Source organism: Hypomesus transpacificus, chromosome 11 (genome assembly GCF_021917145.1).
Source record: "Hypomesus transpacificus isolate Combined female chromosome 11, fHypTra1, whole genome shotgun sequence".
NCBI classification, from domain to species: Eukaryota; Metazoa; Chordata; class Actinopteri; order Osmeriformes; family Osmeridae; genus Hypomesus; species Hypomesus transpacificus.
Window position 1 is genome coordinate 3,299,181 of NC_061070.1, and position 25,990 is coordinate 3,325,170.

Genomic DNA, 25,990 nt, shown 5'->3' on the forward strand with positions numbered 1-25,990 from the left:
GGGGGCGGCGCTCTGGTGGGCAATGCGGAACTAGTACTCAGATGTACGTCAGACTGCAAAAAGAGAAAACACATTTGGAAACGTCGTAGATAGTTTGATATTTACACAGAAATTCTCCAAGAGCCTTCATATAAAGACGAAAGTAAGTAACTCGTTTGCTGATTTAGCTGGCTAAGCAAGACAAATACGATAGTAGATAATGTTTGTGTGCAGATAGCTAGCTTGCTTGCTTGCTAATGCTAGTTGACATTAGCGAGCGGGCATCTCTGGACATTGTTGACAGGTAGCTACAAGATAGGGACTGGAGGCGTATTCTGATTAGAGAGAAGCCCGCTTTTTTACCTAAATGGTTTCTTAGTGTTGTCTGTTGTATGTCCGTTGCTAGCCAAATCCCGAATAGCAACAACAGCCTAGCATGATGTGTTAGAAGCAGGCAAAGATAGTTTGGGTATGCACGTTTTAGATGTTAGCGTATCTCAACGGCAAGAGAGGGGTCATCAAGTCACTCGATAACAACGTCACCAATTACAGGAGTTAAAGGTGAAAGTGTAACTTGCAACAAAGTGTGGGTTGTATTTAAAGTGTCCCATTTTGAAATGCATTTCTAACATCGCTAAAACCATAAAAGCCCGTCTGTTCCCAACCCATATTATATTGTACAAAATTACCAATAACAAATAATACTCTCTAGTTGTAGGTAATTAAGCAGATGAACTCTGCTTAATATGTATGTGTTTCATAAAATACAAAATAATGACTGGAACTTCCTATAGCTGTCATTAATTCCAACTATTCGAAAGACAGGACGTTCGTTCGGTTTGAAGAGAGTTCCCCTTGAGTGAAGAGGGTGAGCTGAATGTAGTTAGGAGTTCGGGTGGCTTTCAAAATAAAAGCGCACCATCGGAAGTCCCTTCCACAGGGCCGCTTGGAGCTACCAGCAGAGAGCTGGTGTGAAGCTCACTTCGAAAAGATTAGTTTCACTAAGTGGACAGCCCAGGTGGCTGCTCTGGCAGAGAGGAGCTGGTTCTAAAGTACATGCCTGGCAGGCTGCTGCACACTGGAGGAAACTGCTGTGCTGGCTGCTGGTGGTATGATAGTGTCATTGTGTGCATGTGTAGTAGTGTGTGTGTGTGAGGAAGATTGAGTGCCTGTGTCATTTTTGTGTGGGTCAGTGAGGGAAAATGTGTGGTTGGTCCTGGTTGGTTGTGGTTTGTCATGATTGGTTCTGGAGAGAGAGGGAGGGGGCAAGAGAGAGATAAGTATGGAGGGAGATGGAGAAGAAGGGAGGGAGATTGATATAGAGATGGATGGAGGGAAAGAGAAATAACGCTGACAGGCAGTATGATCAAAGAAAGGGATGATGGATAGAGAAATACAGAGCAAGAGAGAGAGAGAGAGAGAGAGAGAGAGAGAGAGAGAGAGAGAGAGAGAGAGAGAGAGGGAGAGGGAGAGGGAGACAGTGTGAGAGAGACACAGACAGAGAGAGTGCAGTTGAAGGTCCTCTTTATACCTCAGAGACTCAGTCCTCATCAGTCTCTGATGTCACGCCCCACTGGTCGCTCCAAATTTGTCACTTTCTGCTGAATCAGTGCCACAGTCTCAGACTGGGAATCTTTAATGGAGGACCCTCCACACACCCTCCACACACACCCTCCACACACACCCTCCACACACACACCCTCCACACACACACCCTCCACACACACCCTCCACACACCCTCCACACACACCCTCCACACACACCCTCCACACACACTCCACACACACCCTCCACACACACCCTCCACACACACCCTCCACACACGCACCCTTCACACACGCACCCTCCACACACACCCTCCACACACACACCCTCCACACACACCCTCCCCGCACACACCCTCCACACACACCCTCCACACACACACCCTCCACACACACTCTCCACACACACACCCTCCACCCACACCCTCCACACACACCCTCCACACACACACCCTCCACACACACTCTCCACACACACACCCTCCACCCACACCCTCCACACACACACCCTCCACACACACCCCTCCACACACACACCCTCCACACACACCCCTCCACACACACACCCTCCACACGCACCCTCCACACACACCCTCCACACGCACCCTCCACACGCACCCTCCACACGCACCCTCCACATACACCCCTCCACACACACACCCTCCACACACACACCCTCCACACACACACCCTCCACACACACCCTCCACACACACACCCTCAACACACACCCTCCACACACACCCTCCACGCACACACCCTCCACACACACCCTCCACACACACACTCCACGCACACCCTCCACACGCACCCTCCACACACACCCTCCACACGCACCCTCCACACGCACCCTCCACACACACACCCTCCACACACACCCTCCACACACACCCTCCACACACACACCCTCCACACACACCCTCCACACACACACCCTCCACACACACACCCTCCACATACACACCCTCCACACACACCCTCCACACACACCCTCCACATACACACCTCCACACACACCCTCCACACACACCCTCCACACACACACCCTCCACATACACACCCTCCACATACACACCCTCCACACACACCCTCCACACACACCCTCCACACACACCCTCCACACACGCACCCTCCACACACGCACCCTCCACACACACCCTCCACACACACACCCTCCACACACACACCCTCCACACACACACCCTCCACCCACACCCTCCCCACACACACCCTCCACACACACCCTCCACACACACACCCTCCACACACACTCTCCACACACACACCCTCCACCCACACCCTCCACACACACCCTCCACACACACACCCTCCACACACACTCTCCACACACACACCCTCCACCCACACCCTCCACACACACACCCTCCACACACACCCCTCCACACACACTCTCCACACACACATCCTCCACCCACACCCTCCACACACACACCCTCCACACACAACCCTCCACTCACACCCTTCCCACACACACGTCTTAAAAAGTATTGAAAAGTCTTAAATTCTGAACTTTAAATTTAAAGCCTTAAAACGTCTTAAACACGTCCATATTTTCATCCGAGGTCTTAAATTTAATTTAGTCAGGTCTTAAAAAGGTTTTACCCTTGTTATTTTCCAGAAATGCAGGCTGCAGAAAGTTATTACAAGGTAGCAAAAAAGAGTCATAACCTATAAAGCGAGTCTTTGCTATAAACAAAACCAGCAGAACGCTTCCCTCAGAACGTTGGTTCGGTGTGTGTTGTATTTCTTTCTGGAGGATAGCTTATTGGTGTTGGTACGTACGCGGTGATAAAACTACAAGTCCCGTGATAACTGCAATACCTGCATGCGAAATACGTCTGCGCTTCCTCAGAGTTTGTTAAAATTCGGCGTCGTGTGGAAAATGGGAAAGTGTACTTTCAACGAGACATGAGTTGCGTTCGACATGGACTGACTTCATGCAGCGCCGCAGCCGGCTGCAGACGACGCCGGCGCTGCATGAAGTCGAATGCACCTATGGCTAGATCACAGCGATTTCCGCTGTTTGTTACAAGCACTACCCAGCTCCAAGCTCGCTGCAAACTTTGCCCCAAAATATTCAATTTGGTTACTAATGTGATTGCTTTATCTGTAAATTAAATGTATGCTTTTTTTTATTTTTATGAATTCCATTCAGAAATTACATGATTTTTCAGAATGTCTTTTGATTTAAATATTTTTTGGGTAATGCGTTGTGTAGGTCTTAAATTTCAATCTTTATGGTCTTAAAATGTCTTAAAAAGGTCTTAAATTTGACTTACTGAAACCTGCAAGAACCCTGCTGCCACATACACACCCTCCACACACACCCTCCACACACACACCCTCCACACACACCCTCCACGCACACCCTCCACACACACCCTCCACACACACACCCTCCACACACACCCTCCACGCGCACCCTCCACACGCACCCTCCACACACACCCTCCACACGCACCCTCCACACACACCCTCCACACGCACCCTCCACATACACCCCTCCACACACACACCCTCCACACACACACCCTCCACACACACCCTCCACACACACACCCTCCACACACACACCCTCCACACACACACCCTCCACACACACCCTCCACGCACACCCTCCACACACACCCTCCACACGCACCCTCCACACGCACCCTCCACACGCACCCTCCACATACACCCCTCCACACACACACCCTCCACACACACACCCTCCACACACACCCTCCACACACACCCTCCACACACACACCCTCCACACCCACCCTCCACACACACCCTCCACATACACCCCTCCACACACACACCCTCCACACGCACACCCTCCACACACACACACCCTCCACACACACCCTCCACACACACACCCTCCACACACACCCTCCACACACACCCTCCACACACACCCTCCACGCACACCCTCCACACGCACCCTCCACACACACACCCTCCACACACACCCTCCACACACACCCTCCACACACACCCTCCACATACACACCCTCCACACACACCCTCCACACACACACCCTCCACACACACACCCTCCACATACACACTCTCCACACACACCCTCCACACACACCCTCCACATACACACCCTCCACACACACCCTCCACACACACCCTCCACACACACTCTCCACACACACACCCTCCACACACACACCCTCCACATACACCCCTCCACACACACACCCTCCAAACACACCCTCCACACGCACACCCTCCACACACACACCCTCCACACCCACCCTCCACACACACCCTCCACATACACCCCTCCACACACACACCCTCCAAACACACCCTCCACACACCCTCCACATACACCCCTCCACACACACACCCTCCAAACACACCCTCCACACACCCTCCACATACACCCTCCACACACCCTACACACCCACCCTTCACACACTGAAAAAGGTTGTAACAGGGCGAGTTCTCCCACCCTGACCACGAGAGGACACACACATTCACACACACACACCAGCAGCTGCTGTACCCTCCTTAATTGTTAATCAGTTGTGCGCGACGCTGTTGAATGAAATGACAGTCTGGTTGGAAATTAAGTTGGGAGATTATCAGCGTGGGGAGAAATTAGTTGTGGCCATGTGGAGGTCTGCTCCTGGGTAACACTGCTGGGCCAGCAGCAGTCTGGAGCTGTTGGGCTGGAGGAGGAGAGGAGGAGGAGGTTGAAATGAGGGAGAGGAGAGAGGTGCAGGAGAAGCGGACAGGTGGTGTGCTCTTTAGGGGGTAGGGAGACATCTCTAGAGTAGTGGACTGTTCTTCTGGATGGTGTTAATTAGATTTGAGAAGGACTCATCCCCTTTGCCACTCTGTCTGTCTGCCTGTCTGTCTCTCTGCCTGTCTGTCTGCCTTTCTGTCTCTCTGCCTGTCTGTCTCTCTGCCTGTCTGTCTGCCTTTCTGTGTGTCTGTCTGTCTCTCTGCTGCCTTTCTCTCTGTCTGTCTCTCTGCCTGTCTGTCTGAATAATGACAAAGGTCTCTTCTCTCCAGGATGTTCCGCTTGCGGGCGTTGTCGGCCGCCACCGTGGGACTAGCACAGTTGTCTCGGCATTACCATGGTGATGCCGTGCGGGGCTCTGGTAGGAGGAGGCTGATGCTGGCTGCTCTGGTGGGCGTGGCGGGGGGCGTCAGCCAGCACTGGGCTGCTCTGGACAAGGTAGGAAGACCCCTCCCCCTCTTCCCATATTCCCTCTCACCCCTCCCCCTCCTGATTGTTTGTTTGTTTGTTGACGTCCAGAGCGTACGCAGACGCCGGCCCCTCCGTCAGACACGCCGAGCGCCCCGAGGCGGAGGAGGCGGCGTTTGTGAAGGAAGAGGCGGAGTCGGGGGCGGAGTCGGAGACCTCGGTGGAGGCCAGCGGGGGAGAGGAAGAGGGGGCGGAGGGAAAGAAGAAGAAGCCACGCTCAGGGTTCCGTGACCGCAAGGTAATCAATAACCCTAAAGACCCCGCCCATCAGCCAGCTGGCCAATCGGCTGATTCCCTGCTGCGTCCTTCTCTGGCATGACCTTACGGAAGGTGTCAGAAACTGGATTATACCGTATGCAAATACAAGGGCTTATATGAGGGATGTGATTGTTCTGGAGAGGAGGATGGAGGAGAGGGCACAGGGAGAGGACGACGGGATGAGATGAGAGAAGGGAAGGGGGAGAGGAGAGGCTATAGCCACTAACCCAAAGCACACACCCACAACACATGATGGATAGAGAAGGAGAGAGAGGGGAGAGCGACAGAGAGATGAATCGAGGGTCGGAGAGATGGATGGAACGGGAGATGCAGAGATGGAGGCATGAAAAGAAGAATTACCCCTGCAGCTGCTGCTCCTGGTCTCAGGGCAGGAGGGGGGGACGTGAGTGTGTGTGTGTGTTGGGTGGGTGTTGGTTTGACTGTACTTTTTTTTAAAGCCCTTCTCCATCCCTCATCTTTCCTTCCATCCATCTCTCCCTGGTCTGTCCCCTCCCATCCCCTCCCCTCCACCCTCCCCTCCCTCCACCTGGGTGTAGGTGATGGAGTATGAGAACAGGATCAGAGCCTACTCCACCCCAGACAAGATCTTCCGCTACTTTGCCACGCTGAAGATCATCAGTGAGCATGGAGATGCCGAGGTCTACATGACGCCCCAGGACTTCGTACGCTCCATCACCCCCAACGAGAAGCAGCCTGAAAGTAGGCCCTCTCTCTCTCTTCCTCTCTCTCTCTCTCTCTCTCTCTCTCTCTCTCTCTCTCTCTCTCTCTCTCTCTCTCTCTCTCTCTCTCTCTCTCTCTCTCCTCCTTTTCTCTCTCTCTCTTTTTCTCTCTTTTTCACTCTTTTTCTCTCTCTCTCTCTCTCTCTCTCTCTCTCTCTCTCTCTCTCTCTCTCTCTCTCTCTCTCTCTCTCTTTTCTCTCTCTCTCCTCTCTCTCTCTCTCTCTCTCTCTCTCTCTCTCTCTCTCTCTCTCTCTCTCTTTCTCTCTCTCTCTCTCTCTCTTTTTTCTCTCTCTCTTTTTCTCTCTCTCTCTCTCTCTCTCTCTCTCTCTCTCTCTCTCTCTCTCTCTCTCTCTCTCTCTTTCTCTCTCTCTCTCTCTCTTTTTTTCTCTCTCTCTTTTTCTCTCTCTCTCTCTCTCTCTCTCTCTCTCTCTCTCTCTCTCTCTCTCTCTCTCTCTCTCTCTCTTTCTCTCTCTCTTTCTATTTCTTAGTTTCGTATTTCTCTCTCTATCTCTCCCCCTCTTTCTCTGTCCATCTATTTGGTCTTGAGGCTAAGCATTCAGGCACCGGCCCAGAAAAGTTATAAAACCCTGTGTGTGTGCGCGTGTGTGAGTGTGATTCCTTAGGGCTGAGGAGATGAGAAGGGGTGATTCATGATCACCACTCACTCAGGGCGAGATTCCCCCCCCCCTCTCCCCTCCGCCTCTCCTTTTACCTCTCGTCCTCTCCACCCATCGCTCCTCCTGTTCCGTCTCTGGTTCAGACTGGACTGAACTGGACTCTCTGTAGTTCTATCCCTCCATCTGTCTCCTGGGTGTGTGGGTGGGGGTGCCTGTTAGAACAGGCTGGCAGCCAGGAAGGGTGATGGAGATGGGGGGGGGGGGGGGGGGTTAGGAGTGTGGGGGGGGGTCGTGTTACCTAACCCTGCAGTTGCTATATTAATTAGCCGGGTTAAACTAGAGCAGGGCACAGCAGTCACGCACAGAGTTGTTGGGGTGAGGGAAGGAGGGATCAGATCAGGAGGATAGCTGGGGAGAAGCTTCATGTAGCTGTTTCATGTATGTCTGGTCTCTCTCTGCACACAGTCTCTCCCATACTGGTCTCTCTCAGCACACAGTCTCTCCCATACTGGTCTCTCTCTGCACACAGTCTCTCCCATACTGGTCTCTGTCAGCACACAGTCTCTCCCATACTGGTCTCTCTCAGCACACAGTCTCTCCCATACTGGTTTCTCTCAGCACACAGTCTCTCCCATACTGGTCTCTCTCAGCACACAGTCTCTTCCATACTGGTCTCTCTCAGCACACAGTCTCTCCCATACTGGTCTCTCTCAGCACACAGTCTCTCCCATACTGGTCTCTCTCTGCACACAGTCTCTCCCATACTGGTCTCTCTCTGCACACAGTCTCTCCCATACTGGTCTCTCTCTGCACACAGTCTCTCCCATACTGGTCTCTCTCAGCACACAATCTCTCCCATACTGGTCTCTCTCTGCACACAGTCTCTCCCATACTGGTCTCTCTCAGCACACAGTCTCTCCCATACTGGTCTCTCTCTGCACACAGTATCTCCCATACTGGTCTCTCTCAGCACACAGTCTCTCCCATACTGGTCTCTCTCTGCACACAGTCTCTCCCATACTGGTCTCTCTCAGCACACAGTCTCTCCCATACTGGTCTCTCTCTGCACACAGTCTCTCCCATACTGGTCTCTCTCAGCACACAGTCTCTCCCATACTGGTCTCTCTCAGCACACAGTCTCTCCCATACTGGTCTCTCTCAGCACACAGTCTCTCCCATACTGGTCTCTGCACCCCCCTCCTCCTCCTGTGCTGGAGTTTGAGTGTTGGAGCTGTAGATGAGTCCAGGGTCTGCTAATGGCTGCTTTCCTTTGCTTCTGAGCCTCTGTGAAGATACAGTCTATAAATACTCTCACACTCTCTCTCTCACACACACAGTCCTACAGAACATACACGGATAGAGTATATTATTTTCTCTGGATACAGACGACTACCTCAACGCTTTTTTGTCCACATTAACAGTCTGTTTCATCTCCCTTCTCTTTTCTTCTCTCCATGTCCTCCTCTCTCTTCCTCCCTCCCTCTCTCTTTCTGTCTCTGTCTCCCCCTCTCTCTCCTATCTCACTCACACTTTCGCTTTCTCTCTCCTTCTCTCTCTCTCCTTTTCTCAGACCTGGGTCTGGACCAGTTCCACGTGAAACGCTATGATGGGAAGGTAAGCTGTGTGTGTGTGTGTGTGTGTGCAGAACAGGAACAATAGGATGTCACCTGGCTACTGTCAAGGCCACCTGGCCAGTGGTGTCTTTCATGAGGAGCCCTTTTCATTTATCCTCACTAAGTCTTGTCTGGGCTGGCCTCTCCTCCACCCAGTCCTCCTCCTCTCCTCCTCCTCCTCCTCTTTCACTCTCTTCTATTTCTCTTTTATGGTCAGTGACATTCATACTGTGTGTGTGTGAGTGCGTGCGTGTGTGTGTTTATCAACATGCCGCTCTCTAGTTGGACCAGCCCACCAGGATAATAACTCAACCAGACAGTTTTTCTCATGCATCCTGCCTCCTCCCTCCCTCCCTACCTCCCTCCCTTCTTCCCTCCCTTTCGTTCCCTTCATTCGTCCCTCCTCTCTCCCTTGTTCCCTCATTCCATTCCTCCCCTCCTCCCTCTGTCTTCTTTCTTCTGTGGGTGAGACACAGGGATGGAGGGAGACGTGGGAGGGGAAAGGAGAAGAGGTGGTGGAGGGAGGGAGGGAGGGAGAGAGGGAGAGACTGGGAGACTGGGAACCACTTGGTCTCATAGACTATAAAATGAAGAGCATGTTTTAGGATCATTTCCCTCTCCTCTGCTCTCCTCTTCAGAGAGCCATTCTCTGGTCTCAACATTCTGGATTATGATTGATGTCTCTCTCCCAACACACACCCAGCAGTGTGTGCACTTTTCAGATTCATGTCCCCTGCTGGATCATGTAAATGTCACCCATATATCCAGGATTTCTCAAGTTTTAATACCAAACAAATCACTATGCTCTCCCTCTCTCCCCCCTCTCCCTCTTTCGCTCTCTCTCCATCCCCCCAGTTATTTATATTACACATACTGCAGTAGTGTTATATATATCTAGAACAGGCAACTGCCATTTCTGTGAGTTGAGAAAGAGGGGCGGTGGGGAGGAAAGGGGGGTTTAGATCACTTGGGTCGGAGAGCAGGGGGAGGTTGGGTGAGAAGGGGGAAGTTTAAGTCTCTCTCTCCCCCTGTGTGTCTCTCTGTCCAGTCTTAGACCAGTCTATGAGGACATGCTTCCTCCACAGGGTGTGTGAGTGTGTGACAAAACATCCCTGACTGACTGTGTTCTGTAGTGGGGCGTTCATGGGGTGTCTGTTCATGGGGGAATGGTCTTCCTCATCTCATGCTGCAGCTGTTAGCGATGTTACTGTGTGTGTGTGTGTGTGTGTGTGTTTGTGCATGCTTTATTTGGTAATACCCATCTCCATCTAAATAGATTACCTCAGATCCAAGTGCATCATAAACTGCCCCCGTCTTACTTTTATGTGAAAGTCTTTCTCTCACCACCTTCTCTTAGTCTCACCTCCTCTCTCTTTCTCTTTCCACTGTTCTCTGGTCTCTCACCCTCCGTCTCCCTGTCTCTCCCTCTCTGTCCTCTCTCCTCCTGTGGGCATTCATTCAGCTGTTAAAGTGGAATATTGTTGTGATGTTGTTCTTTTTACTGTTCCTGTGCTTGTGCAGTCTTCTCTTCTCCATTTAACCGATAATTCCTCCATGTCTCCACCTCTCCTCCCCTCTCCTCTTCTCTCCTCCACCCCCCCCCCTCCTCTTCTCTCCTTCACTTCTCCTCCCCATCAATCACCCCATCCTCCCCTCCATACAATCCCTTGTTTTCTCCTCCCCAATTATTCCTCCCCGCCGATCCCCTTCTCCCTCCCCCCTCCTCTCACCCTACACTTCCACTTTTCCCTTCTCTCCTCCCTGTCTCTCTCCTCCCTGTCTCTCTCCTCCCTCCCTCCCTCCCCCCTCCCTCGCCACCCCTCTGCAGGACTTCTGGCAGGTATGAAGCGTGTGCAAGCAGCATGTGTGTTTGTGTGCTCAATGAGAACTGCACTATGTCACCACTCTGCCTTCACCTCTCTGCTGCTGTTGTCTCTTTCTTGTCTCTCTCTCCCTCTCTCTGACTCGCTCTCTACCCCCCACCTTCACCTATCAACATACCTGGACACAGACCTACCTGGACGCAGTCGTATCTAGACGTACCTGAACACAGTCGTATCTAGACCTATTGTACCGGGACACACACGCACACACACGCATACAGAGTTGCATACACACGCATATAGACACACACACGGACCCAGAGCCAGTGTGTCTTTGTCCCAGTGTAGTGTGAGCCCAGCTGCTTGCCATAAAGCAGATACCTGCTGCATTATTGAGAGAGGGCTAAACTCTTGTTACTCAATTATTCAGTACTGCAACACAGGGTCATCACACACGCATGATCAGAGAACCATCCCACGCACGCGCGCCCCACACACACACACACACACACACACACACACACACACACACCCACACACACTGGAAAGCGGGGAAGCGAACCTGTTTAATTGAAACTTATCTGTCAGTGCTGATGTAATAGAGTCATGTCCCTCACTCTCCCTTTCAGCCCTCCACTCTTCTCTTCCACTCCTCTACTCCTCCTCTCCTTCTCTCCCCCTCCTCTTTCTCTCCTCCTCTCCTTCCCTCCTTGTCTCCTCTTCTCTCCTTCTCCTCTCCTCCTCCTCTCCTCTCCTTTCGGCTGTTAGTCCTCTCCCATGCTTTGGCGCTGTGCCCTTCCCAGCATGCCTAGCTCATGCCTGTGTCTGAGGGTGTAGAGTAGGTGGTCCCCCTTCTGCATGGTGGTCTCGCAGGACTGGCCACGCCCAGGAAGTGGAGCTGTTCTTCCTCAACATGGTGCCAGCTCTCCTCGCTGCTGGGTCGACCACGCCGGCGCCTCAAAGGTCGCCATTTAATTGAGTCGTGAATACAAGTAAACATCATGGGCTGCTGTTTTGGCAGCTTGGCTATTTAACAATGGCGGTGTTTTCTTACAATTTTCTCTGACCAGTCAGCAGTCTGCTGCGTTTTCACCAGGGATGCACGATATATCGGCGGCCATATCGGTATCGGCTGATACATTTTTATTTTTAGCGTTATTGTTATCGGTCCGATAAGAACACTTGGATGATAAATTTGAGCCGTTAAATTATGGATTATTTCCACCCGTTGAAGCACTTATTTTTTTCTGTCAGGCAATATATTTTATTTATATAAAAGAAAGTCGGTCAAAGGAATGTATAATTAATTGTCAAATTTAAGAAATTTTAAAATTTTGAAAAAAGAAAGATCTAGATGTTATTTTTTGCCTTTTGTTTTTGTAATCAGACTTTATTTATCGGCATGTATCGGGTATTGGCTTCCAAAAAAAAGTTATCGCTATCTGTCAAAATGTCTATATCGGTGCATCCTTAGTTTCCATGTCATCTTTTAGTATCGCTTCAGCTGGCATGAGATCCTCAACAGAGAGGGTCCAGGAGAAGGACCAGGTAGCTACTAGGGACCAGGTAGCTACTAGGGACCAGGTAGCTACTAGGGACCAGGTAGCTACTAGGGACCAGGTTGTCTTGATAGAGAACCTGAACAGGCGAGCTGAGCCGAGTCGGCACCATGCAGTGGATAAGCGCCGTAGAGTGATCCAATGTGCAGCCTGCATGTTTAGACTCCCCCACTAGCCCTCCACAGTCCTATTGGCTGGTTATCTGACTTCAGCTGCATGGTCACTTCCTGCAGAGCATGGTTTGCAAACACAGGAAGTCCTCTCCCCACATGTAGAAACACTTTCTACAACCTGCGGTCTTTCTTCACTGTGAAGCCACGCCCACTCTGCGTCATGTGACCGGGCAGGGGAGGCGCGGCCTTTCACTCACCTAGAATGCTCAGAGGCCACTACCATGGAAAACAACCTGTTGTGTACCAGAGAAACTTGTTGTTTTTAACTGTTTAATTTTCAGCAGGGCACCAGTGGAGACTGGTCTCTTTACGTTCTCTCTCTGTCTCTCTATCTCTCTCTCTTACACACACACAAACACATCCCGCCCGTCCTGCGGTCTCTATTCCAGGTTGCTAGCTGCACACCTGGCCTGCTAAAGTGTGCAGCTGCCAGTCCTTAGTGGCAGTAGGTTTGGAAGGTGTTGGTGTGACAGCAGGAGTGTGGATGAGTGTGTGGGTGTAGTGACCTTTCAGAACAGACCTAGCTGGTGGCTCGCCTCGCAGAACAGACCTAGCTGGTGGCTCGCCTGGCAGAACAGACCTAGCTGGTGGCTCACCTCGCAGAACAGACCTAGCTGGTGGCTCGCCTTACAGAACAGGCCTAGCTGGTGGCTCGCCTTACAGAACAGACCTAGCTGGTGGCTCGCCTTACAGAACAGACCTAGCTGGTGGCTCACCAGGTTCAGTTCGTACCAGGTAGTCTGAGCCCTAACCGTGGGTGTCTGGGTTCAAACCCAGCCCAGGCCATTTCCTGTATGTCCTTCCCACTATTCCATACATTTCCTGTCACTATACACCGTCTCTATCCTAATAAAGCAGAAATGCTGAAGATATATCTTACATATGTCCGAGAATATACCTGGCCTAGTTGTGTGTCAGTGCTTCCAGAGCAGCAACATCACAAACAAAAACAGCCTACCACTAGAACAGAACAGACCAGACCAGTTCTGCAACAGACTAGACTAGACCAGATCAGACTACACTACAACAAACCAGACTAGAACCACACTGCCCCAGCTGTGATGGAGTTGTCTAACCTCTAGATACATTATTTTAATCTCTCTCCCCATCTCTGTCCTCCTCTCCTCTGTGAATACCAGACAGACAGAAGACCAGCTGTTCTTCGGCACCAACTGGAGATGAGAGAGACAGTTCAGGGTCTGCCTGCAGACACACAAACACATACACACAACAAAGTTGCGCAAGGTCAGACAAAAACACTTGACACTCAGTAACTCATAACACACCAACAGACTAGACTCAACATCCCTACAGAAACCGACTTTTTTCATTTAGAAGGGAGAGTCAGAGTGCTGTTTAGAAGGGAGAGTCAGAGTGCTGTTTAGAAGGGAGAGTCATAGTGCTGTTTAGAAGCCTCAGACCTCACACACAGCAGGAACAGTAGACTAGACCTCAGACACACAGCAGGAACAGCAGACTAGACCTCAGACACACAGCAGGAACAGACTAAACCTCAGACACAGCAGGAACAGACTAGACCTCAGACACACAGCAGGAACAGACTAGACCTCAGACACACAGCAGGAACAGTAGACTAGACCTCAGACACACAGCAGGAACAGCAGACTAGACCTCAGACACACAGCAGGAACAGCAGACTAGACCTCAGACACACAGCAGGAACAGCAGACTAGACCTCAGACACACAGCAGGAACAGACTAGACCTCAGTCACACAGCAGGAACAGACTAGACTTCAGACACAGCAGGAACAGACTAGACCTCAGACACAGCAGGAACAGACTAGACTTCAGACACAGCAGGAACAGAAGGGCAGTCCTGTGTGGTCGTCTCTCACCCACTCTTTCTCTTTGTCTCACTCTCTTGCTCTGTTTTTCTCAGTTAAGAAAAGTCAATATTTACCTACAGTCTATCTGTATATTTGTCTCATTACAGATTGGGCATTTAAATAGGAAGTGGGTCTCTGTTTCAATGTTTACTGAGCCTCAGTCTTTGGTACCCAGGATTCTTTTTACCTTCCGTTTTCCACTTTATTTGTTATATTATTATTATTATTAGTGTAAAGTTTTTTTTAAAGATCGATTTTAGGGGCATTTATAATCTTTTAAAAGGAATAGTGTAGAGGGGACAGGAAGCGTAGGGGGGAGAGAGGGAGGGGCCACCCCGGTGAGGCCTCAGCCTACATGGTCAATCTATCCTGCGAGCCGCTGAGGCCCCTTTCACATCCAACCATCTCATTTTTGACTGGAGAGTTTGGGGTTTTGGGACGAGAGATTTAGTCTCGTTGGTGAGCAGTAGACCGACCTAACCAAGGGGGACCCTTTTCCATCGATTGGTTGTTGCACATTATGACTTAGCTTTATTTTTCATTGATTGTTGGTCAGCCTTTTGGAGAAGATATCAGAACTTTACTTCTCTTTTTAAGGACTTCCTACAACACGATACAGTAGGAAAGTCTCTCTCACTTCCTACAGCACGATACAGTAGGAAAGTCTCTCTCACTTCCTACAACACGATACAGTAGAAAGTCTCTCACTTTCTACAACTCTATACAGTAGGATAGCTTTCTGTGTCACTATCTCACTCTGTTATCTGGGTTGGGTTGGTCTAGAGCAGCTGGTAATCAGTAATGGGGCACACAGTCACAACACACAGGGCCTCATGTACTAACTCTTTTGCGCCCACTACAGGCGTATTTGTTTCGCAACGTGCGTGTAAAAGCATGGCGAGTACAAACATGCCGCACTGAGGTAAAAACGCAGACTGCCTGTCGCGGGAACTGAAAATGGCGAATTGTGCTTTTCCGTGTCATGCATATGCATTCACGGGAGGGGAAAGTGGGAGTTTCCCATGAAGAGATGGGAGGGGATGCGTAAAGTGCGCCTAATTATGTATTCCGCGGTATGTACAGAAGCCGCCCGTGCCTCTATTTTGCGGTGAAAATTCTCCTCTTAAAAGCAGGTGTGGGTTTCCTCTCATATGCCTCCTGGTGAAATGGCAGCAGTAATCTGAGCTAGACGAAGACAGAGGCCAAGGAGACGAGCTGAAAGGATTTCTGCCACAAGGATCACACTTTTTCAGTTCAGTGAACACAAATCATTACCAGATTAAGCAGCCATGCAATATTACAGTTACTGGAATTTGTCATTTCGGTCCAGATGGCATTTTTTTGTGTCGATGTGGAATTCCGGCCTTGTATTATATTTAAATTCGCTGTTACCTCATGAACAAGCATATCAATTTTGTTTTCACTAAATCTTTGTTTTCACTGTTTTGACTTTGGTGGCTGATCCATGATAGACAGAGAGAAGGAGGCCCATTCAATTGCGCCTTCAAATGCTCGCAATTTAAGGTATAGTGGGCGGAGAAAGGATGATTAACCGGTGAAGGTTGAGGTGAGGTTTGGTAAATACAAAGTCAACTGAAGTATCACAGCGTGCGCTTTCTGCGGGTCGGCCATGGCGCTGATAACGCTACGTTTGCAAATGTACGTACATGAGGGCCCGAGTGTAGAGTACAACCATTAACCAGTCAGTGCACAGATAAAGATGTGGACAGAGCCACTAGTGTCTAAAGGATGGTTGCTGTTTGTTTATGTTTTATGGGGCTGTCATAAGAGGAAGGTACATGCCAAGGGGCACTCTGTTGAGATACGGCTCCATAAAACCACACACCACACACGCACACACCACACACACAACACACACACAGTCGCTGCTTTGCATTTGCAGGGCTTTGATTTAGACCATGTTTATGTGGTGACTCCCAGTATCTGTCACCTGGTATCTGTCACTTGCTGTCATGGTGAACTTTGGAGGAGTAGATCTCTCTGGATCCTGGTAGTTGAGAGCCGACAGACTCAGTTGAGTGGTATGTTAAATTCAGGAAGTTGTGGAGTGTAAATGTAGTCTTTTGTTTGTGTGTGTGTGTGTGCGCCATGTGAGAAGAGCCACATAAAACAGAAAGTCTGGCCTTCTGCACGCATGCCGAGGGCTGCCCCTCACCAAGGAGTTAGACCACTGAAGTTTGGCCTAGTTGGGCCTCCATACACCAGGGAAGGCCTGGGTGGTGTGAGTGATTAGGCAAATGGAACAAAGTGTAGCCGGGCCTGGCCTAAACTAAGTTAGCTTATCATGGCCTGGCCTGATCAAAACTAAGTTGGACTCGCCTAGCCAAACAAGGCCTGGCCTAGTCTGAATCAAGTTAGCCTAGCATGGCCTGGCCTACATTGAACTAACTTAGCCTAGCGTAGCCTAGTGTAGCCTGGCATAGCCTAGCGTAGCCTGGCATAGCCTAGCGTAGCCTAGTGTTTCTGCCTCAGCAGCCAGAGGAGCTGTCCTTCTAGTAGTGAGACTCAGCCTGTAGGACTCAGCATAGCGTGACTGATTTCTCTCTCACACACACATACGTGTACACACACACACAAGTGTACACACACATACACAGGAGGCAGTGCTGTTAATTAACTGCAGTAAGGATTGTAGTTATGAGAGGCTGGGAGCAGAGGGAGAGCGCTGGGAGGCTTTGTCTGAAGCAGGACTTAATATGATCTGGAGCACAGAGACTGTCTGCCAGCACACACACACACACACACCACACACACACCACACACACACATCATACACACACACCATACACACACCACACACACACACCACACACACACACCATACACGCACACCACACACACATCATACACACACACACCACACACACACACACACACGTCATACACACACCATACACGCACACACCACACACACCATACACACACCATACACGCACACCATACACGCACACCATACACACACACACACACACACACCGTATATACACCATACACACACCATACACACACACACACCTACACACACAATACAAAAACACACCATACACACACAATACACACCATACAGACACACACACAAATGAATACTGACTCCAACACAGAGATCAAAGCATTGCCTGTGTCTAGATTTATTGGCTGCCAGCCAGGTTTATCGGTTGTGAGTGTGTGAGTGTGTGTGTGTGTGTTGGACATCTCCCCTTGGTGTTGGACCCAGCAGAGCGGAGTTTCCTCAGAAGCCCTGGGTTAGCATCATGAGAGGGAGGGGGAGGGACAGAAGGACAGGGTAAGGAAGAGCGGGATGGATGAAGGGAGTAAGGGAGGGGTGGTGAGAGGGTTAGCTGATGACAGGAGTGATGGAGGGGTGGTGAGAGGGTAAGCTGATGACAGGAGTGATGGAGGGGTGGTGAGAGGGTTAGCTGATGAAGGGAGTGAGGGAGGGGTGGTGAGAGGGTTAGCTGATGACAGGAGTGATGGAGGGGTGGTGAGAGGGTTAGCTGATGAAGGGAGTGAGGGAGGGGTGGTGAGAGGGTAAGCTGATGACAGGAGTGATGGAGGGGTGGTGAGAGGGTTAGCTGATGAAGGGAGGGAGGGAGGGGTGGTGAGAGGGTTAGCTGATGAAGGGAGTGATGGAGGGGTGGTGAGAGGGTTAGCTGATGACGGAAGTGATGGAGGGGTGGTGAGAGGGTTAGCTGATGAAGGGAGTGAGGGAGGGGTGGTGAGAGGGTTAGCTGATGACAGGAGTGATGGAGGGGTGGTGAGAGGGTTAGCTGATGAAGGGAGTGAGGGAGGGGTGGTGAGAGGGTTAGCTGATGAAGGGAGTGATGGAGGGGTGGTGAGAGGGTTAGCTGATGAAGGAAGGGAGGGAGGGGTGGTGAGAGGGTTAGCTGATGAAGGGAGTAGTGATGGAGGGGTGGTGAGAGAGTTAGCTGATGAAGGGAGTGATGGAAGGGTGGTGAGAGGGTTAGTGTGTGACTGTGTGTGTGAGTGTGTGGGTGGTTCTGTGTGTGTGTGTGTGTGTGTGTGTGTGTGTGTGTGAGTGAAGGTTGAATGAAGGACAGATTCTACATTAGGTTTAGGAGGCTAGTCCAGCCTGTTCACCTGGAGTGTGTTGTCTGTCTCACACACACACACACACACACACACCATCCTGTTGCACCAGCTGGCTCTTGTCCCACTTTGGGTTCCCTCTATTTCAGCCCCAAATAATAAGCTCTCTCTCTTGGGTGTGTGTGGAGGGTGTGTGTGGATGGCTGGGGGGGGGGTGAGTTTGTGTGTGTGTGAAGAGGATGGTTGTATTTGTGTGTGTGTGTGTGTGTGTGTGTGTGTGTGTGTGGAGGAGGGGGGGTTGTTCTATACCCATAGCACTGTGGTCAGGATTGTTTTAACCCATATCTTTTTCCCTCCTCTCCTTATTGGACCTGGTCAGACAGAGGTAATTCCCTGGGTACCCCCCCCCCCCCCTCCCTCCCTTTCCAGGCATGACCCCTCCCCTCCTCACCTTCACTCCTCCTCACCTTCACCCCCCCTCACACCTCCTCTCCCTCATCTCTCCTCACCCGCCCTAACCCCCCCCTCCCCCCTCCTCCCCCTATAGATCTCTCTAGTCAGACGTGATCTCACTGTGATGTGTGCGTCACTGTGCTGTGTGCATGTGGTGGGGCAGGTGTCATGCGGTGCTGTAGTGATACACATGTTAACCACCATATCTTCCACTGGTCTCCTCTGTGTCACCAAGGGTGTGTGCGAGCGTCCAAGCGCTCCAAATGTGTCGTCAACATATGATGTCATATGTCTTGAGAACTATGATGTGTGTGTGAGAGCAAATGTGTGTGCATTTGTTTCCGGCTGTGTATATTGGCTCCACTGTTAGTGTTGTATTGAGAGCCCTGTCTAACCCCCAGTCACCCTGTCTCCAACTCTCTCTGGTGTGTGTGTGTGTGTGTGTGTGTGTGTGTGTGTGTGTGTGTGTGTGTGGAGTGACCTCATGTGTACACTGCACCTGCATGATCGTCGGACTGTCCTCGTCTGCCTCTCTCTACCGTGTGTGTGAGCGTGTGTGTGACCGTGTGTGTGTGTGTGTGTGTGTGTGTGTGTGTGTGTGTGTGTGTGTGTGTGAGAGAGCGTGCTCCTGGAGAAGAGGCTTGAAGGAAATCTCTCTGTCGGATCACACTCCTCAGATCACACACACACACACACTCACTCACGGAGCTCCCCAGTCTTGACGGCTGTCGTGGAGGGCTGGTAGGCCTGTCCTGGACACACCTCTCACCTTCTCCTCCTCTCCTCTCTCCTCCTCTCCTCCTGTCCTCTCTCCTCCATGCGAGAGTAGAAGATCGCCCAGGAGAGGGAGAAGTTTGCAGATGAAGACAGCATCTTCTTCTCTCTGGGAGAGTGTGGTCTCATCTCCTTCTCTGACTACATCTTCCTCACCACAGTGCTGTCCAGTACGTACCTGTCTGTCTGTTAACCTGTCTGTTTACCTGTCTGTCTGCCTGTTAACCCGTCTGTCTGCCTTCCTGTCTCTGTCTGTCTCTGTGTGTCTGTCTCTATCTGTAAGTGTGTGTGATAATTGGCTTCTAATGGTGTGTGTGTTCAGCCCCACAAAGGAACTTTGAGATCGCCTTCAAGATGTTTGACCTGAATGGAGATGGGGAAGTAGATCTGGAGGAGTTTGAGCAGGTCAGGAGACACACACAGTCTCAACACACACACTGTAAAGACAGCCTCTCAACACTTACACACACTCTCAACACACACACACTGCTAAAATAGCCTATCAACACACACACACATACTCACACTCTCAACACACACACTGTTAAAACAGCCTGTCAACACGCACACACACTCTGTCAGCACACACTCACACACGGCCGCACACTCTCAGCACACGCCACGCCTCACGCGTGTGACCTTTGGCCCCAGGTCCAGAGCATCATCAGGTCTCAGACCAGCGTGGGGATGCGTCACAGGGACCGCTCCACCACGGGCAACACCCTGAGGAACGCCGGCTGCAGCTCCGCCCTCACCACATACTTCTTCGGTCAGGACCTGAAGGGCAAGCTGACCATAGGAGCCTTCCTGGAGTTCCAGAGGAAGCTGCAGCACGATGTGCTGAAACTGGAGGTGAGGGGGGGGTGGAGAGGGGAGGGGGGGAGAGGGGAGGGAGGAAGGGGAGAGGGGAGGAGGGGGGTCCAGCACCGTAACAAGACCTTACACCACTCTTTACTCCCCTTGCCTCCATCTCTTCTCCCTTCTCTCTCCTCCCCTGCCCCCTCTCACTCCGCCCCCCCCCCCCCCCCCCCCCCCCCCCCCAGTTTGAGAGGAACGACCCAGTGGATGGGAGGGTCACGGAGAGGCAGTTTGGAGGCATGCTGCTGGCCTACAGTGGGGTCCAGTCACGCAAGCTCAAACAGATGCAGAAGGGCCTGAAGAAGATGTTCAAGGATGCCCAGGTGCGTACGTGTGTGTGTGTGTGTGTATGTACGTGTGTGTACTTGTGTGTGTGTATGTACGTGTGTGTGTGTTCGGGTTTGGGAGTGGGTCGATGGGACTGGAGCATTTTCTGTGACAGTGTGTGTACTTATGTGTGTTCGGGAGGGAGGGGGGCTTGAAAGGACAAGAGAATTTGCTGTGACAGTGTGTAGGTGTGTGACAGTCACGTGTGTGTGTAGGTGTGTGACAGTGACGTGTGTGTGTGACAGTGACGTGTGTGTGTAGGTGTAACACGCTGAAAGGTAATTCATCACTGAGAGGAAAGCAGTCTGCCTGCCTGTCTGCCTGTCCATCTCTACATATCTCTATCCCTCTCTCTCTCCCTCTATCCCTCTCTCTCTCCCTCTCTCTCCCTCTCTCTCTCCCTCTCTCTCTCCCTCTCTCTCTCTCTCTCTCTCTCTTGCTCTTCCTCTCTCATCTGTCTGCCTCTGCCATGTCTCTCAGTAGCTAAAGAGGCTGGAAAACAGTTAGACGGAGAGAGAGACAGAGAGAGACAGAGAGAGACAGAGAGAGTGGGAGAGAGGATAGAGGATCTGTAGTGTAGTAATGATGATAATGATGATTAGCAGTTGTTATCTGTAATTTAGTGCTGCTGTCAGATGTGAAGCCAACGACACTGCAGTCTGGGGGGGGGGGGGGGGGGGGGGGGGGGGGGGGGGGGGGGGGAGGGGGGGGGGGGGGGGGGGGGGGGGGGGGGCAGGGGAGATGGATTGGTAACTTGCTATCTTTCAGCTGTGTCTGCTAAGTTAATGAAATGAGCTATTCAGCCAGCTGCTTCTGTATGATCCACTCAGTTTATGAGCAGTGCCCAGTGCTAATGTGTGTGGTGTTGGTTTGTGGCACTAGTGTGTGTGTGTGGAGCGAGTGTGTGTGTGTGTGTGTGTGTGTGTGTGTGTGTGTGGAGCGAGTGTGTGTGTGTGTGTATGTTTCTTCTGTCTAACATATGTTCACACACACCCATCTGCTGTAGTTCTTACTTCATTCCCTCCTTCATCACCCTTCACTCTCTCCTCCTCTCCCTCCCTCCCTCCCCCCCTCATCCCTCTCTTCTGTGTACAGGGCATCACCTTTGAGGAGCTGGAGAACTTCTTCACGTTTCTGAAGAATGTCAACGACGTGGACACAGCTCTCAGTTTCTATCACATGGCCGGTGCATCTATTGACAAAGGTACAAACATAACCTCCTCTCTCTATATATCAGAAAGGGATTTATTCGCCATGGAAGTTTGCACAGACAAGGAATTTGCTTTGGCAGGAAGGTGTATACAATAAACATATAGGAATCTTAAATATATACTCTCTCTCTCTCTCTAACTCTCTTTCTCTCTCTCTCTCTCTCTCTCTCTCTCTACCTCTCTCTCTCTCTGTCTCTGCTCTCCCTGCCAGTGCAGACTGTCTGTTTAGTGCTCAGCCATTCAGATCTCTGCATCTCATCGCTCCTGGCTCAGCTCCCAGATCCCCTCCCTCCCTCCTCCTCCTCCTCCTCCCTCCCCCTCCTCCTCCTCCCTCCCCCTCCCCTCCTCCAGCCCTGTGTGTGTGTATGTGTGCTCCTGCTCCTCCCAGCAGCTCATCTGCTAGGCTGGGGGAAGTCCTGTCTCAAGCTACATCTTAGGGAGTGTGCTGTCTGTGTGCTGTCTGTCTGTCTGTCTGTCTGTGTGCTGTCTGCTGTCTGTCTGTCTGTCTGTCTGTCTGTCTGTCTGTCTGTCTGTCTGTGTGTGTGTGTGTGTGTGTGTGTGTGTGTGTGTGTGTGTGTGTGTGTGTATGGGGTTTTTGTCACATTCGTGCCTGCATGCCCATCTTTCTCCCTCTCCTTCCCTCCTTTGGGATTTTTCTCAGACTATTCTCTTCATGTGAGTCTCATTTCTCAAGTTCTCTTTTTTTTCCCCTCTCTCTCTCTCTCTCTCTCTCTCTCTCTCTCTGAAGTCAGTGAATCAATAGTCTTATTGAGACCACGGGGTTTAATCATTCCTTCTCCTCCACTCTCTGTCACTCTCCTTCCCTCTCCTCTTTTCTCCCCCCTCTCCTCTCCTTGTGACATCCCCTGAGAGTCAAAGTGCTGAGATGCATACCATTTAGGGAGACTTAGTCAGGAAACTGTGAGTTTGCACTGATGTGCATTTAATTAACCACAAACATAATGTTTACACAGTTACTCTGTTAACAGTCCTGTTGGGCTTTTCATCTGGAAGCCTCACCCACATTCTGACTCTCTCCTGGTGCTGGGAGGGGAAGACTCTGACTGTCCTGATTCTGGGAGGGGAAGACTGTGACTCCTGGTGCTTGAAGGGGAAGACTGTGACTCCCGGGGCTGGGAGGGGAAGACTCTGACTCTCCTGATTCTGGGAGGGGAAGACTGTGACTCCTGGTGCTTGAAGGGGAAGACTGATTCTCCTGGTTCTGGGAGGGGAAGACTGTGACTCCTGGTGCTGGGAGGGGAAGACTGTGACTCCTGGGGCAGGGAGGGGAAGACTGATTCTCCTGGTTCTGGGAGGGGAAGACTGTGACTCCTGGGGCAGGGAGGGGAAGACTGTGACTCCTGGGGCAGGAAGGGGAAGACTGATTCTCCTGGTTCTGGGAGGGGAAGACTGTGACTCCTGGTGCTGGGAGGGGAAGACTGTGACTCCTGGGGCAGGGAGGGGAAGACTGATTCTCCTGGTTCTGGAAGGGGAAGACTGTGACTCCTGATGCTGGGAGGGGAAGACTCTGACTCTATCCTGGTGCTGGGAGGGGAAGACTGTGACTCCTGGTGCTGGGAGGGGAAGACTCTGACTCTATCCTGGTGCTGGGAGGGGAAGACTCTGACTCTATCCTGGTGCTGGGAGGGGAAGACTCTGACTCTATCCTGGTGCTGGGAGGGGAAGACTGTGACTCCTGGTGCTGGGAGGGGAAGACTCTGACTCTATCCTGGTGCTGGGAGGGGAAGACTGTGACTCCTGGGGTGTCTCATATCCTCTGTAGTATTGATCCTCAGTAGGGGAAGCCTCTTGTCTGGATGAACAGATCAGGTTTACCAGGAATCTCTCTGTAACTCTGTAAGGTCATTCTAGATAAATCTGTTACTCTGTAGTTTCACACTTATAATCATTTCTCTTGCTTTCTCACTCTATCCTTCCCTCCCTCCCCCCCTCCAGCCACTATGAAGCAGGTAGCCCGGACAGTGGCCAAGGTGGAGCTCTCTGACCACGTGTGTGATGTGGTGTTCGCTCTCTTCGACTGTGATGGTAAGCAGCTACTCTCTCTCTCTCTCTCTCTCTCTCTCTCTATCTCTCTCTCTCTCTCTCTCTCTCTCTCTCTCTCTGTGCCTCATCCCTCTAGCATCCACTGCTTATTCACTGCTCTCTCCACCCCTCTCGGCCTTCATCCTCCATCTGCTCCTCTCCCTCCTCGTGTCCTCGTCTCCCAGGTAACGGGGAGCTGAGTAACAAGGAGTTCATCTCCATCATGAAGCAGCGTCTGATGCGTGGCCTGGAGAAGCCCAAGGACATGGGCTTCACTCGGCTGGTGCGAGCCATGTGCAAGTGTGCCCAGGACACCGCCTGGGACTTTGCCTCCCCCAAGACCCAGTAGGGAGGGGGGGAGGGAGGGAGAGTGTGTTTGTGTGTTGGGAATGTGCATATATATGTGTGTGTGTGTGTGTGTGTGGATGCAGATGAGTGTGTGTGTGGTCGGGCAGGGAGATTACAAAGGGGCATCAAAGTCCTCCTCTTCAAAGCGGCGACCCTGACGGTTAACGACGAACTTAAGACAGCAGTTCGTTAAGGTGTCAGCTCGTTAAGACAGCAACTCGTTAGCATAATCAATCGGGCATGTCAATGTGGTTGGAGCTCTGCCGTCCGGGGGGCACATGCTGACATTGCTGTATGTGTCCTCAGCAGCTCTCCATAGATGCCCGCCCAAAGGCATTGTGGGTCTTTATATATTGACAACCTTCCATGTTGTCTCTGCTTCACTCTGACAAGGCTCTGTTATGAAAGACTATTATTATTCCAGAATGACTTTATAAGACTGATGTATAAAAGAATGACTCCATAATAAAAGGATTATTTCCATACGAGCCGATGTGTTGTGTCTGTGATGAGGTGCAGCTTTCATGTTCTGAACTGACACCAGCCACTTGACAACAGAAGAGGCCGATCTGAAGCTCTCTGCGTGCGGAGATACGGGTGAGTACACACGCACAAGAGGGGATTCTGTGTGTGTTCTGAAAGTGAGTGAAATGAAAGATGAAGAGGTGTGTGTGTGTGGAGAGGATGGGTGTGTGTGTGTGAGAGAGTGGGTGTGTTTGAGAGAGGGTATGTGTGTGTGAGAGATAATGTAGAGTGTGTGTGTGTGTGTTAAGAGACTGTTAGTGTTTGAGAATGTGTGCGGAGTGTGTGTGTGTGTGTGTGTGTTAGAGAGTGTGTGGGGGCAGCACCACTCAGCATTTCTGTTAAATTGAAGTGGACAGGATGACCAGTCCTCGCCCCATTAAAACAATGTCCTGCATTCATCCTCTCCTGCACACACACACTTTCAACACACACTTTCTCTCAACACACACACACACACCCCCTCTCAATACACAGAAATGTTCTCGACTGCAGCGCCCTGAAACACGTACCACCGCAGTGCCCTTAACAGACAAAACACACTGACAGTTTGAGAGACTTGAGCGGTTGCAGATAGGAAGCTTCAACAAGCAGAGTCCCATCCATCAATCCCCTGCTGCTAGACTAGAACCGGACCAGAACCCACATCACAGGGACCAAGAACAGGCTCAGCGAGAACCTTGCAGAACTGAAGCTTCTGCGGTTAGGACCAGTACTCAGGGAGCCTGGAGATTACTCTGTGTGTGACTATATATGGCAGGGCCTCAGAGAGGCTACAAGAGGGACAGCGTCTGTGTGGGAGAGCTCAGTGGGGTATCCTCTGGTGTGTATAGAGGCCTGCTCCTACTGTTTACAGAGGCTGTGAAACACTGGAGCCCACAGATCACTGCTACAGACGCTGTGTATGGGTATGTATGCAGGGCTTGAAATTTTGACCATTTTGGTCGCATATGCTCCTGAAATTGTATCTGTGCGACCTGAAACTATATTTGGG

General features: G+C 51.3%; 1 protein-coding gene across 1 annotated transcript; it reads left to right on the forward strand.

The window, feature by feature from the left end:
- micu1 (mitochondrial calcium uptake 1) lies at positions 1-24,962 on the forward strand. Its single transcript, XM_047029038.1, is given in 15 exon segments — positions 1-142; positions 5,566-5,695; positions 5,697-5,731; positions 5,813-5,999; positions 6,577-6,739; positions 8,947-8,990; positions 10,818-10,829; positions 18,840-18,845; positions 19,743-19,857; positions 20,010-20,092; positions 20,339-20,539; positions 20,731-20,868; positions 21,968-22,076; positions 24,040-24,129; positions 24,312-24,962. Coding segments are annotated over 14 exon segments (1,476 nt in total). The 5' UTR covers positions 1-142; position 5,566; the 3' UTR covers positions 24,476-24,962.
- The last annotated feature ends 1,028 nt before the right edge of the window (positions 24,963-25,990 follow it).